This window comes from Vidua chalybeata, chromosome 2 (genome assembly GCF_026979565.1).
Source record: "Vidua chalybeata isolate OUT-0048 chromosome 2, bVidCha1 merged haplotype, whole genome shotgun sequence".
Classification (NCBI taxonomy): domain Eukaryota; kingdom Metazoa; phylum Chordata; class Aves; order Passeriformes; family Viduidae; genus Vidua; species Vidua chalybeata.
Window position 1 is genome coordinate 49,103,416 of NC_071531.1, and position 16,724 is coordinate 49,120,139.

General features: G+C 44.0%; 1 protein-coding gene across 1 annotated transcript; it reads left to right on the top strand.

Moving 5' to 3' along the window:
- The first annotated feature begins 2,728 nt into the window (after positions 1 to 2,728).
- KCTD12 (potassium channel tetramerization domain containing 12) lies at positions 2,729 to 7,396 on the top strand. The gene has a single exon (XM_053935641.1). The coding sequence runs from the start codon at positions 2,954 to 2,956 to the stop codon at positions 3,950 to 3,952; it is 999 nt and encodes a 332-aa protein (XP_053791616.1). The 5' UTR covers positions 2,729 to 2,953; the 3' UTR covers positions 3,953 to 7,396.
- Positions 7,397 to 16,724: the final 9,328 nt, after the last annotated feature.

A 16,724-nucleotide genomic window follows, 5' to 3' on the forward strand; every position in this document is an offset into this window, starting at 1 on the left:
GTGTCAGCTGTGCTCCTCCCCACCCCTTTAATGTGTGTGGCTTTGGACATCACAGGGTGCTGCACAGGAGCACGGTGGGTCCTTGTCACCTGACTTCCCATGAGACAGTAGGCAGGCAGAGGTAAAGCTCCAAGGAGGCAGTGGCTGAAGGAGCAGCATAACTTACTCATCTCTGAAGCTTGCGAAAATATGCCCTGGAAGAATCCATTAAGCTCAGGTTTTATGAAGTCTGGTCTCAAATCTAACAAAGCTCAATACAAACAGAAAGTTCAAGTCTAATGACTATGTTAGTGTTTTGGTTTTGTTTTCTTTTTTTCCCTTGATCTGCATTAATACTCACCCAATGCCAGGAAAATGAAATAATTTTAATTAACAGATGAATTAAAGATCCCATTTTTTAACATGGGAGCATTTGTTAAGACTCACCTGCTGGTAGGTATAAAATCTTCCACTGCAAATTCTGCTATGAATAAGCGCCTGCTCAAGCATTATATGATCTCATCCTCTGGGTGCACAGTTTAATCACAGTGCTCTCAATAGGGAGCCCACACTAGGGAAGTGGAGTTTAAAATACGAATCTGTGGGAGGCTCTTGAGGTGGCTTTTTGCTAAGTATGGCCGGGAGCAGGGTGATGTGGGGGGAGATGCCACATTAAGAGACCAACTCCATAAAACTGTCACCAGCAAACCACCACGTGAAAATTTCATGTGCTTTTACTCTGGTGAATTGACCCTGAAATAGTATACAGAAAAAAAACAAATATTCTGTGTGTGGCAGTACATGTCACATTCCTTCTCCCTTTTTTCCTCTATCAACAAACTCATATTTTAATACGGAGTTCAGTTAAATATTTAGCCTTCTGCATAAAATTGTCAAACAGCTGATATCAACTATCAGCTGTTTAAATGGGTAGTAAAACAACTTAATTCAAGATTATTTCATTTTTCCCTCATCCTTCAGAACTGTTTTAACCTCTCTTCTACTTCTCTTCAAAAAAACCAAACAAAAAACAACCAACCAAAACCAAACCAAACAAAAAATAAAGAAAAAAAAAAAGAAAGAAAATAGAAACAAGCTCTTGTAACAAAATGTCAGCAAACCATCAGATTAACCTACTTTGCCATTACACTCTCACAAATGAAAATATTTGGTGGTCAAAGTCCTGGTAACTGGATTTCCAACATGGAAAAAGTAGTGCTCCACATCTTTGTTACCATATTCTTAGTCTTGTTTAGATGAAACTCCTGTAAATTCCGAGTGTCCACTCTCCCCAGACCACCCTGTCTCCTTCCTTAGACCACAGTATCTCCCTGTCAGTTCTCCCTAGACACATTATTTTTTACCACCCATTCCCTTTTCAAAACTTATGTTTCACAACTCCCCCTCTTCTTCCTCTTATTCTCTTGGGCAAACTTAACTTGCTTCTTGAGAACTAACTTTCCTTTCCTTCCTTTCTCACTTCTCAATTTTTGAAGGACTTCTACCCCCTGGCTCTGCATCTTTTGATTTCTACTTCACAGACCTCTGCAGTGGGGCACTTGCAAGTAGGGTAGTCCAGAGAGGGCTTCGTCCACCCCTACGAAAGGAGAGCACTGACCATTGTCTTCATACTCCTCAGCTGTCCTCCGAGCTGTTCTCTCGAAGAAGAAAGCACAAGTGAACTCCCACTGGAGAGCAACTGAATGCATCAAGGCAGCAGCTCTTTACTGTTGCTTGCAAAGAGACACAGAAGGCTAGCTTAAATTCAAGCAAAAGCCTGAAACAAATGCTTTCTACCAACGCATGTTAAATAGGTGCTTATGTTTCACGCAGATCCTGATGTACCTAATTAATCCTAATTAAATCTGAGCTGTAAGGGCACCCAAATACACAAATATGCACGCAGACACGAGGAGCCTGGCTGTCACGGTGAAGTGCCGCTTGTCAGGCCGCGCCGAGGTGTCCCTCGCCAGCAGGGTCTTCCCCCGGCCGGCGGGGCATCCCTTGCACGGCGCTCCCAGCGCCTCCCGACGGTGCGATCCGTCGCGTCTTCCTCCGGGAATGAGGATCGGCGGGGGTTTTACGGAGTCCTTCAGGGCGTTAAAAACCTGCGTAGTGATGGGGGTGTCTCGCAAAACCGGAACGGGCCGGGAGCCCCGTGAGGAGAGAGCGGGCAGCACCACAGGCTCGCGTTTTCTCCTGCGAAGGCGACAGGAGGGAGGGGACACGGTTATCTCGCCAGGGTTCTCATTTGGAGAGGGTTGGGACAAGCCTTAGGAAGATTAGCAGGGGTACAGCACAGCGCCTTCGGCAGAGCAGCAGCGTCCCGCCGCTGGTCCGCTCCTGCACTTCGGGGCAAACAGGGGGCTTTTCCTGCCTGCGAAAAACGAGACGTCTCGGAGAATCCGAGGAGAGAGCCGGAGCCTCGCTCAGGGGGGCTGGGGAAGGCAGGGAGGGAGGCGGGACCCTCAAGGTTTTATCCCCGCTGGACACACACCGCGGTACTCGCCCACGGCGACCGGAGCTCGGCGGGCGCGCACCGGGCGGGGAGAGGCTCCCCACCGCAACCGGGGAAGGGGGACCAGGGCGGGCGGGGAACGGGGGACGGACGACGACGGGGGACTCTGCGTCAGTGCAGGGCCGTCCCCTTCTCCTCCCCGTGCGCTCGGCTCTGCCTCCCGCCAGCCTCCCACGCCTCCCGCGAGGTGCGGCCGCGCTACATAAACACGGCCCTGCCGCCGGTGCCGGGGCTCTCCGTTCGCAGCCCGACGGAGGAGTTTGTCCAGCAGCGGGCACAGGAGCGGCCGCGAGGAGCGCAGCGGCAGCGCGGCTCCGGCGCCAGACGGGGCGGGAGGCTCCGGCGGGCAGCAGCGGAGGGCTGCGCGCTCCCCCGAGGGCGGCGGCCCTGCCGTAGCCCAAGCGGCCGGAGGAAGAGGAGGAGGAAGGGCGTGGGCTCCGGCGGTCTCGCTCCGGTATGGCCCTGGCAGACAGCGCCCGCGGGCTGCCCAACGGCGGCGGCGTGTCGCCCGCGGCGGGGAGCGGGGCGCCGGGCAGCGGGGCGGCCGCAGCGGCGACGGGCGGCTGGTCTTCCTTCCCGGAGATCGTGGAGCTGAACGTGGGCGGGCAGGTGTACGTGACGCGGCGCTGCACCGTGGTCTCGGTCCGCGACTCGCTGCTCTGGCGCATGTTCTCGCAGCAGCAGCCCAGCGAGCTGCCCCGGGACAGCAAGGGTCGCTTCTTCCTCGACCGCGACGGCTTTCTCTTCCGCTACATCTTGGACTACCTGCGGGACCTGCAGCTGGTGCTGCCCGAGCACTTCCCCGAGCGCAGTCGCCTCCAACGGGAGGCTGAGTACTTCCAGCTGCCCGACCTGGCTCGGCGCCTGGCGCAGACTCGGGCGGTCACCGCCCGCCCCGCCGTCCTGCACCGCGACGGCTCCATCTGCGCCGAGGAGCCGCCGCCGCCGCTGCTCGGCTACCTGGACGCCGAGCCGCTGGAAGGAGGCGGCGGTGCCGTGGCGTCCGCCCCGTCGCCCACCGCCAGCCGCAGCCCCTCGGGCGGGCCGCTGCTCACGCCCTCGCAGTCGCTGGACGGGGCGGGCGGGCGGCGCTCGGGCTACATCACCATCGGCTACCGGGGCTCCTACACCATCGGGCGGGAGGCGCAGGCTGATGCCAAATTCCGGCGGGTGGCCCGCATCACTGTCTGCGGCAAGACGGCGCTTGCCAAAGAGGTCTTCGGGGAGACCTTGAACGAGAGCCGCGACCCCGACCGCCCTCCCGAGCGCTACACTGCCCGCTACTACCTCAAGTTCAACTTCCTCGAGCAAGCCTTCGACCGACTCTCCGAGGCCGGCTTCCGCATGGCCGCCTGCTCCTCCACTGGCACCTGCGCCTTCGCTCCCGAGCAGGGCGGCCCCGCCGATGACAAGATCTGGACCAGCTACACCGAGTATGTTTTCTGCCGGGACTGAGCATCCGCCCAGCCCGTGGCGCGGGGACAAGACAGCCGGCCCTGCACACCCTCGCACCTACGGTCCCCTCGCATCCCGAAGGAAGGAGGATGTGAAGCGGGGCTGTGTCTCCCTGTGCTTTTCTCACCCCGGTGTCTGCCTCCATGCACAAGGCGGGCTAGCCCCGGCGCAGCCCCCACTCCTCTTGCAGCACCTCCTGACGGCCCCGGGGCAGGAGGTCACTGTGTTGTGCCTCGGCTGTCATGTCACTGCTTGGCCACCACGTCCCTGATCAGCCACCATATCCTGGCTCCCACCTTCACCCTCCCTCCTGCATCTCCCAGTAGCTGTGTTGGTAGCAAGGAAGGAGAGAAATCTTGGGAACAGACAAATGCATGCATGTGCCCCCAGTTTTTGTCCCTCTCCCCACACAGAGCTGAGGTATAGCTCTGGCAGGGTGGGACATTTAAAAAATCATCTAGTTAGGGGCTGAGAAACTTTAAAGTTGCTTTGAGCAACTTCTGTTAAAGATGGCATGAGGAATGCCTGTCTTTTCCCATCCCAATACCCTTATGAGGGAGTTTGCCTTGGTGGGCAGACTCCAAATGGTCCATTTTTAACTCCTCCCTTTCCCACCCATCTCAGTGATGCCTGTCTGTGAAGGACTGTCATATAGAAAGGAAGCCTGACTGTGAGGGGTTTGCACTGGCTCATAATTTATCTGTTGAGATGAGTAATTTTGCAGGTGTGCATGTGACCCTTCACAATTGGTTGCTCCCATCTCCCCTCTTTGCTTCCCATGTCTCTGAACTCCTCTCTGTTAAGCTGGAGCAGGGCCTGCACAGCGAGCATGTAAGGCTGATGTGAAAGGACAGATTTGACAACCATTTGAACTATGAAGTGTACTCAGAGACATGTGTTTATTCCCTTGAGAGGTAAAACAAAGACACTTTGAAAAATTAAAGTGCTTGTGAATTGTAACTTCCATGGGTGGTCTGAAGTCCTTATAATTCTCTTGAAGTTACTGTCTATAATATGGACAGAAATCTCAATGCATATTTCCTTAAACACCCTCAAAATGATGGGAGTGAGGTGAAGCCAGGCTTGCCTGACTAAAGGTAGGGCCTGGGTCCTGGGAAGCTGAAATCATGTACATTGAATTAGTGTAGATGTACATTATAACTGTCAGCAAGAGCACCCTTGTTACTTTTTGTCATGTTAGTGCTGTAAAACTCTGAAGCCAACAGATGACAAAAATCCCTTTTTAAAGAGCCATTTCCTTAGTTTTCATAGCAGTATTATCTGGGCACTGACACTGCTAAGAGTCAGTGTCTTCTTAACAAATTTAATACTTCTTAGAAAGGATTGAGCCCTGTCCTCAGAAAAACAAGGACGATGCCAACTTTCTTCAGGGGAAATTACTTATTCTGAGCTGTATTTTGTTACTGCTGAATAAGTCTTTCCCAGAGGAGGCAGTCAGAGTCTGCATTGGAACAGATGATCTGAACCGCAGGTTTTACGGAGATTCAGCAGCTCTTTCTAACAAATTCTTCAAGTCTGGAATATAAAAGCACTTCCCTTTAAAAACCTAAACTTGATTTAAGAATGTGTGCTCGTTCAGATTGTCACAGAAAAATATCCTAAATTTATCTGAAGTGTTGAAGAATTTAGCAGTACATATTAAAGGCTTGAAGTTATGTGTTTAAAACTCCTGAACAATAATTCTAGTTCTAGCTAGTTCTAGTTCTAACTCCGAATTTAGAAATACTGCTAGCACCTGTATTCTAACCAAAGAATTTCACAGTTGGGCTTTTTTAAAAAACCCTAATTCCTTTGGAAACAGCTATAGCTACATTTCTATCGAGTTTCAGTGCTCAGTCTCTGTTCACTTGGTCTTTCATTAAGTGCTTTCATTAAGTGCACAGCTACATAAAACTGAAAATAATTTGCATCACCATGGCTTCTTTTTTCTAATATTAGCAAGGTTGTTTATCTATGTGATTGAAGATGTGCATATGAAAGCACTGGATACTGTCTATTTGTAGATAGTTGTATTATGGAGTATTTTTAAAAGGATAGAAACGTAGACCTGCCAAATTAGATGAGCAATAAGATAAAGTGAGAGGCCAATACACCTGAGGATGGAATGAAGTCTGTTTGTCCTATGCCTTACTCTGAGATGACTTATTTGTGCTTAACTTTTACCACAAGGGAAAAGACATTGATCACAGCTACTAGGTCTTTACAGTGCCCTTCGCAAGAGTAATGACTGTCTTTTTCTAGTTTCCATTAAGTAACTCTGAAGTATGTTTTTTAAGATTTTGTATAAAATCAGTTTTCAGTAAAGTGTTCAAATTTGCTCTAGATAGCTTTCTTTTTTTAAGAATCTGGTAGCTTACTAAATCCATCATAGGAGCTATGAATAGGGGCAGTTTTAAATTGACCTTGTGGTTTAGTGTACATATATATACAGTATATTAACATTTTACACAAATCATTTAGTTTTTTTAATAATTTTAGTGCTACAGGATTTCATAATGTATCTACCTAAGCATTTTCACATTATGTTATGTACATAACATGGTAACGTTTTACTGGTTTCTTATACATGTTTCAATGGAAAAACTGACTATGAATATCATCAGCTTGTAGAACTGAAATTGATGACATATTTGCTTGAATGTGAATATTCTAGGTGGCTGAATGCATCTCTAAAACAAAGATTGCCTGTCTTTTGATTAATGGTTGCCTATCCCTTTCCTGGCAGATGACCCAGTAATTCTCACTTTTTACATAAAAATGGATGTAATATAAACAGGATTTTTTTTTTAGTCTTTGTGCTAAAAAATTTTAAGTGTTATTAGTGTTAAGAAATGGGCCTTTAATTTACTGATAACTCATGATCACTATTGTCAGCAGGCTTAAAATGATGGTGCTGTAAATATAATAGTCATTTGATGCTTTGCCACAGAAGATGATACTTTTCTGAACCGTTACTTAGTAATGGCAGTAAACTTTTTAAAAGGAAAAATGCTCAAGGCAAAGTCAATGAGTTTTACTTGTCTGTTCTATTGAGAGCTTGAAGAATGGATAAACACAATGACTGCTGACTTGTTGACATGAAAACATACAAAAATATAAAGGCACAATACTGGAGCCCTGTCTACATTTTGTAGCTGTTGCTTTCATAGTTCGTGTACTTATGGATGAATGCAGTAGCATTTACAAGTGCTATTAAAAAATCCACAAGGGCAGTCTTTCTTTTAATTAGAAGTTAGGCATAGGTTCAGTGATGCATATCATGAAGGGTGATTTTACATATGTTTGATAGGATGTTTATATTTTTATACATGTAGATAATGAGCCACTTATTCATTCTTATTTTCACATGTATAGCATTGAAAATAAAGATCCTCCTAGGACAAAGTTGCATACAAAATTAAATTTTTGTTCTTTAAATATTAACTCAGTTGTGTGGTTCATGCTGTCCTTTTTATTCTCTGTGCAGATGTTAGCTTTGTTCTCCCACAGTATCATATTTGTAACTTCAGCTAAGACTCCAAACTAATGTGTAAAGCAGAAACACAAAATTATGTATTACAAAGACCTCTAGTAACACCCGTGGCAAGATAAACAGAAATGTATAGAATTCAGACTGCATAATTTCCTTTTAAGCATCACAGAGAATTTTTGTAGTACTGGTCAGTCAATCCTCAAGAAGAAACAGTGATTGAACAGCTTAATTTGAATAGCACTGAGTAATTGTTGAAGTCAAATGTTGATGTTTTTTATGAAGCCAGAGAATAATAAAATGGGATACAGTGCTCATTTAATGAAAGAAACATCAATACCTAAGTAATACATGATCTGAGAGAATTGCATCTGGAAATTTTAATTAGCTACCCTGTGGTATCTAGCAAACTCTTCTAAACTTGTGGTCAGCTTCATAGAAAATTAGTGGTTACTATAATCCATGTGTGATTTAATACATTTAATAGTTCTTTCTTGGGTATCATTCTTACACTACAAAGGAACCAGCTGAAGGAAGTTTAATCACTGGTTAATTTGACAGCTTGATAGTATTTGAGTGCTTTGTTATCATGCAATAATATAAGAAAGGAGGTCATTCTAAGAGCAACAAAACTTTGAGTCTGAAGGCTTAGGTCTCATTTTCTTTGTACTACTCCTTCTGCTCATCCCTGCCAATTTTATTCAATTTCTACTTGAAAAAGTAGGCATATTCCTTGATAGAGCCACCCTCTGCTAGGCTGATGGTTATGGCTGAATTTTGGCTTTGTCCCTCACTGAACTACAGATTTTCTTCTTCCTTTCCCTTACGCCGCCATCAGTATTCATAGAATTTGTAAGAATGTAACAGCTGTGAGGTTTTTCAGTTCTTTTGATTGTGTTTAAATTACCCATCAACTCAGAAGTTAAGGGGGACAGATATCTACCCAAATGGACAATGCAAATGCCATGAGCCTTATTTCAGTAGGAAACAAGGCTGACAGAATACTGTGATTTATACCTGCCACTATCTATATAGTCTGAGTGTACTAAATCCCTATAGAGTGAGAAGGCAGGCAGTCACTCTTACTTTTGCAGCTCTGACCAGTCAGTCAAACTAATGGATATGCTAGAATGTCTTAAAAAATACTTACAGACGCCTAATTTCTGCAGCATTTTGAAGGGTGAATCAAAGTGTGCAGAAAAATATTTTCTGAAGATTTGATTTGCCTCAGGGCAGGGTTGTTTTTTGTTCTTTTTTTTTATTGTGAGAACTCTTCAATATAGTTTTCAATGAAATATTAGTGCTAATATGTTATTTATTTAGAAAGTACTTAGAAACTGAATGCTAATTTTGTTTTTCATTAAAATGAGCGGCATGTGTTTTTCCCCTGCTGCTAAACAAAACTCATATGTATGACTGCTGAAGTAGTAATGCCACCATTGCAAATAGTCTGTTGGAAATACGCAGCACAACTGCTGTGACAGTCAAAATCATAGCTGGTCAAATTATCACATTTCTTCCTCATTCTACTCTCCACTGTGCTCAAACTGGAATAAAATTAAACTGTGTTACACTTTTCTTCCTCTACAAGTTTTTTAGTGCACACTATATGGAGCATTTGATACTTCTGTCAAAGTTGTTGGCAACTGTGAGTCAGGGATTCGAAGCAGGTCTGTTTCCTTGTGAGGAAATAAGGCCTAGGAAATATTCTTGCACAAAGTGGGAGTAGCTTCAAGCAATTTGGGAAAAAAATCTTGGTATCACAGGAAATCAAAGATATTTTTCTGTATAATCCAAGTAATACACTCACACATTATGCCCATCGTGCAAACCCAACCTGCCCTGGAAAGCTAAAGTCCTGGATGACATTTGCTTATTCTAGTTTTTATTTCATATCATCTGGATGAAAGCAATTCTTCAAAAATGCTCAGTGTTTAGCAGCTGGGAAGTGACAATGTTAGCAGTATGCCTTGCTTTGAGTTACCATTTCAACATCCTTTTTGTTTCAACATAATGCAAAAGGTAGGGAAGTTCACATGGGAGCATATAGGAATCAGAATCATGGAATCACTAGGATTAGAATGCTGAGCTCCATGTAGCCTCTGACTTGCCTTTTGCAACTTAACAATTTTCTCAACATAGAATTTAAATAAGTGTAGATTCATTGAAGTTCAGCCAAAGAAGTCGAGACCAGAATGTCTAGATTGTGATGACAGAAGCAGGTCCATTGATAAAGACCATGTGATCTATGTTTTTAATTTGCAATTTTGAGGTAAAGACAGAGCCTTGGTTAATTTATTAAGGAGCAGGCTGTTACTAAAAAAAATAAAATAAAGGAAAAGTCCTCCAGTCCTCTCCCACATTTTTGAGAAGGGAATGCAGTGCTAGTGTGATGAGAACAACCTATCTTTTTGATTTCAGAGATAACTGAAATAATCTACAATGTTGCCATCTCAATTCTGTCTGTTTTTCTGGTCTTGGCCAAACTTTAAGGTCACACCCACCCTTAATAAGTGGTCTTAGGAAAAGCATATATTCATAACTATGTAGACTTCCATAAATTTTGAGGTATTTTGGTTTTGATTCATATTTTCCAAATAGCTTAGTGACAATCTTTGTTCTCATATTACAGCAAAGCCTGTGATTATTAGAAGCCTGAAGTTAAAGTTTTTCCCTTTAAAAGGGCAGACACTGTACCAAGAACAACCTTTATTTTTTTTTTTTTTGGTAAAGGATACAAACGATGCACTTTCCCCCCCAAATTTATAGTCTTCTACAAACACTCCTAATTTTCCCCACCTTGTAAAGTTCACTTCCACATCTTCCTATGGCTGACAGCTCAAGGCATGAATATTTCTGAAAGCTGCAAGCACCAGGAGGTCTTGCAGTGATTCTCAATTGTTCCGTAGCAATCCCTTCCTGCTGTGGTCCCTTGCACAGTCAGAACCAAGCTGGGTCCCAGACCCCAGGATTACCCACTGGCCCTGACCACAGCTGCCCCCTGTGCCTTGCTTCCATCCTGGCCATGACCAAGGTAGTGCAGTAGTCCCTGAGCCAGCACGGTCCTGCTGCTGGTGCCTTGTCTGAATAAAGGGGCAGCATTTGTATTCTGGTACGCTCCGTGCAGCCCAACAGCCACGAATTGGCACTTCTTCTCCACGAGACTTCTGACCCACTTATTTCCAGGGTTTGCTTTCACAGTCTGCACTTTATCTGCTATCTCGAGGTATGGTTGGAATATGGGAAAGATTCAGCTGTTTACAATAGTCTGTCTAATAGTTTATCTGCCATGGCACTAAAGGGACAATGAGGACAACTCACTTAAAATGAATTTTACAGTTCTTTAAAATTTTATGGTCTAAATGAACCATGAAAAATGCTGCATAAACTATAATAACACTGGGTAAAGACACCTTTTCTGTTTAAGGTGAGAATGATAACTTTATCTGTTTTGCTGGAGCACTAGCATTTTTATCCTCTTGGACTTGTTTGTATCATGCTAGAGGCTGAAGAGCACTCACCTGCAGGTAACTGGGCCAAACAGTCCAATTTCTTTATAAAATGTTAGATTAAGAGTATACGTATACAAATGCACCAGTGTTTCTTTTTCTAGAAGAGACATTTCAGCTTGACAATTATCAGATTGGATGCTTTCCAACACATCACCTCTTAGGGTTTGAGGACAGAAAGAAATGTCCAGATGATATGGTCTGCTGTTCAACATAGCATACTATGGGCTTCCCCTAACAGAAAGAATAATCTTTATTAACAAGATGAATAAATCTTTATAGGGCTTCTCCTAACAGAATCTATAAGACTTCCCCTAACAGAATCTTTAAATCAGCAGTGAAATTTCTTGGACTGTCATCTAATTTCATGGATGATACTACTTGTGCAAGAGAAGACATCACAGTGCCTGGTTAATTGTTAGGCTGTGAATGCCACCAGCTTTGGCTTTCACCCAGAAGGGTCTGCAATGTCTTCTTCATCAACGCCCTGAGGCTGGAGTGAGTGTTCTGCAGGAGGGTATGTACAGAAGTAGTTCCAATGATCAAGACCTGGAGATGAACTTCCTGTGGTGTCCTTCAGTTTCCTGCAACTTGTCCCTGTAATGAGTTTTGTGTTGGCACTGCTGATGTGGCCATGGAGTGGACCAGTTTAGGAACCTGGTGTAGGTGGAAACCTTAAAACAAGCAAACAGGAAAAGGAAGGCCTATTTTCAGTTGGATCAGCTCCCAGAATGGACTCACAGCATAATGGAGTTATTAGTGTTGGGCAAAGGAGCCTGATATCTAAACAGAATGAGCTTCTGTGGTCTGTCAGTAAGGCATGTTTTTCACTCCTTTAGTCATCTTCTGTCTCTTCTCTAAATCCTCTTCAATTTGTCAATGTCTTTTGAACTTCTGATTTCAGATACTTCTCACTCTAATAAGGGAATTCACCAAAGAAAAGTAACATTGTCCTAGCCTCTGATTTTTTCAATTTGTTTCTTCAAGGTTTGAATTAGCAGGCCTAGGGGTTTAAGTGTCTCTGGTGTTTATGTTCAGTAAACAATGACTGCGAGCACCTGTATTCTGTCTCCAGAATTCTGTCCTAATTATCAGTCAAAGTGCATGGGAGTGCCTAAGATGTTTTCTTATTAAACATTATGCCACAGTTTAACTTCTAACAACTAAGGAACTAAGCCCAGTAAAAGTGGATCTATTTTCTACACATCAGCGTTGATGGACATCACTGTGACACAAATGTTTGGTATCATTTTCACTGGTTATTACATTGGATAGGTAGTTTTCCAACCATATGAATGGATGACTAAGTATTGATTGACAAGTTGGCAGATCTGAAGTTCCTAAATTACCCAGTTTTCTTTTAACCACAGTCCAAACAGTCCATATTTTTTTTTCCGGGCCTTTGGAGATTCCGCAGGGATCTGAGATTTTTGAGAAAGCTGCATTAGTAAATACACAGACTTGTAAACATACCAGGTATAAATTGGCCAGACCTGATTGAAAAAAATACTTGTTGCTCATATTTTATTTTATTAGTTTTGGAAGGGAAATTTATCATTATTCCTAACAGACCTGAATAGCAAAATGTTTGTACTTCTTCTGAACTAACAAGCCTACAAATTCCATCTAGTAATGAATCTGTACAATTTTTCACATTGTTCCAAATAAAATTAAATAACTTCATTTGTAATCATGCTGACTACTACTTTCTTTTTGTTCTTTTTTCTTACCTTATTAAATTTATACAATGCAGTTAGTACAGTATTTGGAATTTATAGCTTTGATTTATACAGATTGGTATAGCCTTCTTTTTCCATTTTAGACTTTATATCTATGACTTTTTAATAGAAGCTGTCTGGATCCTGTCCCAGGATGTACTGGATGACTGTTACCTCCTGTTGATCTCAACAAAATGTGCCGTCACTGCAGGATACTAATGAGAACTTAGACAAAAACAGTATTCTCTTTTTTACTTTCAGGACTTTACATTTGCAGTTACTTGCTGAACCTGTAACCTAGGATTTAGAAATTCAGTATTTTTAAAGGTAAGTGTCTTAATATGCAACTAGTGTGAATTTATACTATCATGTTACTTTGTGTTTTGACTGTTTAATCTCTTACTGCCTGTTGTGGTATATGTACAAAGAATACCTAGATGGACACCAGAGGAGTATTTTCTAAGATCTTTCAACACATTTAAAAGTTGCTTCTTCGTTAAATACTGTTATTCCTAAACTCAATTTACAGAGTTACCTAAGAACATTACTGATACACATTTTGGAGTATTACACACATGGCACACAGATCATTCCTTTGTTCTTATTTGGACTTGCACTCACTGGAGTTGGTATTTTCTTTTTGCTGAGGCCCTGCTTCCAGTATGTATGAACTGGTATGGAAATCAGATGGACAGTGTGAAATTCAGCTGTGGTAAAGGCTTGTGGCCAAAGAGTGCCGTCACTGACAACCTCTCAGCTCATAGAGGCTACACGCTTTGCCTACCCACCCCACAAATTCATGGTGTGTGAAGGCTGATACTGTCTGGATAAATAACAAGCACTTAACATTAAGAGCAATAGGTTGTAGTAGCTTTTCTCTTACTTTGTTTTCATAAGGTTACTCTTCAAGAGAAGGCCCCATTGTAATTTTAAACACAATCTTGTCTATAATTTCCTCACTATAACCATACAGTTGTGATCTCCATTTTTCCCTTGATATTGACTTAAATAATTTCAACTTTTTCATTTGCAGCATTAAATTGCAGAGAATTAGAAGAAGAAATGTTTCTTTAAATTAGCTTCCTTAGACAATAAGAAATTACTTTTGATCATAATTTTGATAGCAGCAAAGGGAAATAAAAAAGTCACTGGCTGAAATCAGCAAGTAATTCTCTTTATACAGAATACCAGAAGAAGTAGTTCTGAATAAATTGGTTTCAGTCAAGCAAGAAACTTTTCCTGTGGTCAAAGCATCTCTCTTTTGGAGCAGCAATTGTTTAATACTGAATGTTTTCCTCAAGATAAAGTATATATCCCACAGACATTTCTCAAACACAGGACAATAATTTCAGAATAAGAAAATCATAAGAATCTAAGTAAAGCCCACAGAGCATCTGAGAGTACTGTATCACAAACCCATTTTTAAGTATGTGGCAAAGCACTGTGTGAGTTTAATAAGGAATTGTATGCTGTAAATGTACTATGCAAAAACTTTGCTGATTTGCTTTCTCTAGGGAAAGATCATGAGAAAAAAATACATTTTGAGTGTTGTTTTGGTTTTTGTATGCAGAAAAACCTACAAGTACTGATGCTTTTTATGTAAAAAGAGTTTGTGGGTTAGGATAAAAGGGCAGACTAGAAAGGGTGGCACTGTTGTGGGTGTTTGCTACAGGCCACCGGAGCAGGAGGAAGAAGTGCATGAGGCTTCTACAGACAGCTGGAAGCAGCCTCAAAGTCACAGGCACTGGTTCTTGGGGGGGATTTTTCTACCCTGACATCTTCTGGAGAAGCTACACAGTCCAGAGAAGCAAAAAGAGTCCAGAAGGTTCCTGGAAACCTCTGATGACAATTTCTTGTCATCTCCAGGTTTTGGAGGAGACCACAAGGAACGGTGTGCTGCTTAACTTCATACTAACCAACAGGGAAGGCCTTAGAGATGTTAAAGCTGGGAGCAGCCTTAGCTGTTGTGACCATGAGATTGTGGAGTTCAGTCTTGGGTGAGTAGGAAGCAGGGCAGCAAGTAAGATGGCCATCATGGACTTCAGGAGAGCTGACTTTAGCCTCTTCAAGGATCTTCTTGGAAGAATCCCATAGGATTGGGCCCTGCAGGGAATGTTGATGTCTAGAGATCACTTCCTCCAGGCTCAAGAAAAATGCATCCTGATGAGCAAGAAATTGGGCAATGGGGGCAAGAGACCTGCATGGATGAACAGGGAACTCCTGTCATTACTCAGGTGTAAGCAGGAGATGGAAGCAGGGTCAGGCCCTCTGGAATGAATATAGAGAGATTTTCAGGTTAAGTAGAAATGAGACAAGGAAGGCCAAGTCACTCTGGAATTAAATCCAGCCAAGAATGTCAAGGACAATAGGAAGGGCTTTTTCAAAGGAAAGGACAATGTGGTTCTGTTACTAAATGGAGAGGTGCGGCATCGCACTCTTTCCCCCGGGTCCGGAGCAGCTCCGGCGCCCTTTGGCGCTGCTTCTCTCCCGCGTGCCGCTGCCACTGGCACGCCGGTCAGGGTCTGCCGGGTTCTGTCACCCGTGCGAGGGTCCGAGGCAAAGAGGGAAGGAATGTCCAGATCACCCACGAGGAAAGCAGGAAGGCTTTATTGTTGCTGAGAGCTGCAGTGGGGGGGTAGCAACTCGCGCTTCCCACTCCATGTGGGGGAAATGGCGCCGGAACCCAGGAGGGAGCGGGATGTGATAGGGAGGGCAGACGTCGCCCCCCAGTCGGTGCGGGTGACGCAATGATGACGTAGGACAGTGACCAACCAGGGAACCGCAGGGGCGGACACCGAGCCTCGGGCTGAGTGGGATCATGGGGATGGGGTGGCGGACACGGGGGCTCCCGGGGCCGGACCACAGGAGTGGTAGGGGGGAAAAGCCCAACGGCAGGCAGCATGGGGCCAGACACCATGGGGAGGGGAACGACATGGGGGAAGCACGGGGGTACACAGGACTCAGCTAGCTAACACAAATAAGAACCCCTAAAACACAATCCCAGGATGCAACAGAGAGGGGGCACTGGTAACAGAGGGTGCAGAGAAAGCAGAGTAACTGAGCTCAGTCTTTGCATCCATCTTCACTGGCTAGACCAGCCCTCAGGAATCTCTGACCCTGGAGACCAGGATAAAGGGACATTGAAGGACCTTCCCATGGTCAAGGAGGTTTGGTTTAGAGAACACCCAGGCAAAATAGACATCCACAAGTCCATAAGCCCTGACAGGATGCATCCATGGGTACTGAGAGAGCTGGTGGATACCATAGCAAAGTCACTCATGATCATCTTTGAAAGGTTATGGTAATCAGGAGAGGTGCCTGAGGACTGGAAGAAAGCAAATGTCACCCCAATTTTCAAAAGGTTCTCTTTTGGTATGGGACAGGAACAAAGAGGATGAACTTTGGTGACAGAGTCCAGAGAAACAGTTTCCACAGAAAGCCATCTTTATCCTTTTTGCTGAACTCCAGCTTCAGCTTGCATTCACCTCCATATAGAAAGTGTGTGCAGACATGTTTATTCTGAAGCCTAGGTTTAAAATCCACTCTGGGTATAGTGGAAGTTAGGCCTGAGCTTAAAGAAAGGTGCTTTTGTGAAAAGTAGATTGAAAGACTTCCTTGAATAGTCTATGGTGCTGAAGTGTTAAAGCATGAAGGGTATAAGAATGAATAACACTGAGATTGCTGGAGCTGCAAAACCAGGCATGGACTGAACATACCAGTAAACCAGGCATGCCTGTATAGCAGGTGTTAGTTCTGGCCTGTTTCTGTTGAAAATGTTGCTACTAGGACAGGGAAGGTAAATTGATATTAACAATGTTAAAAACAGTGTTCTGAGCCAACCCTTCCATGGTTAAGTGCCCTACATGTGAGGCATGTAAAAATGTGCTGGTGACACAGAGATACTCGGTGAGAGCCAAGTGTCTTTGTTCAGCTGAAGAAGTGGAGGTTGCACTGGGTTTGTTGCTAAGTTAGAGCAATAGCAACTACTGCTCTAGGCAAATGGCTTTCTAGATTTAGAAGCCATTACTGTCTGAAGTGACAGATTTAGAATATGT

What these genes read in the sequence shown, in the direction of transcription:
- KCTD12 (XM_053935641.1), top strand. Translation starts at nt 2,954, where the DNA reads ATGGCCCTGGCAGACAGCGCCCGCGGGCTGCCCAACGGCGGCGGCGTG.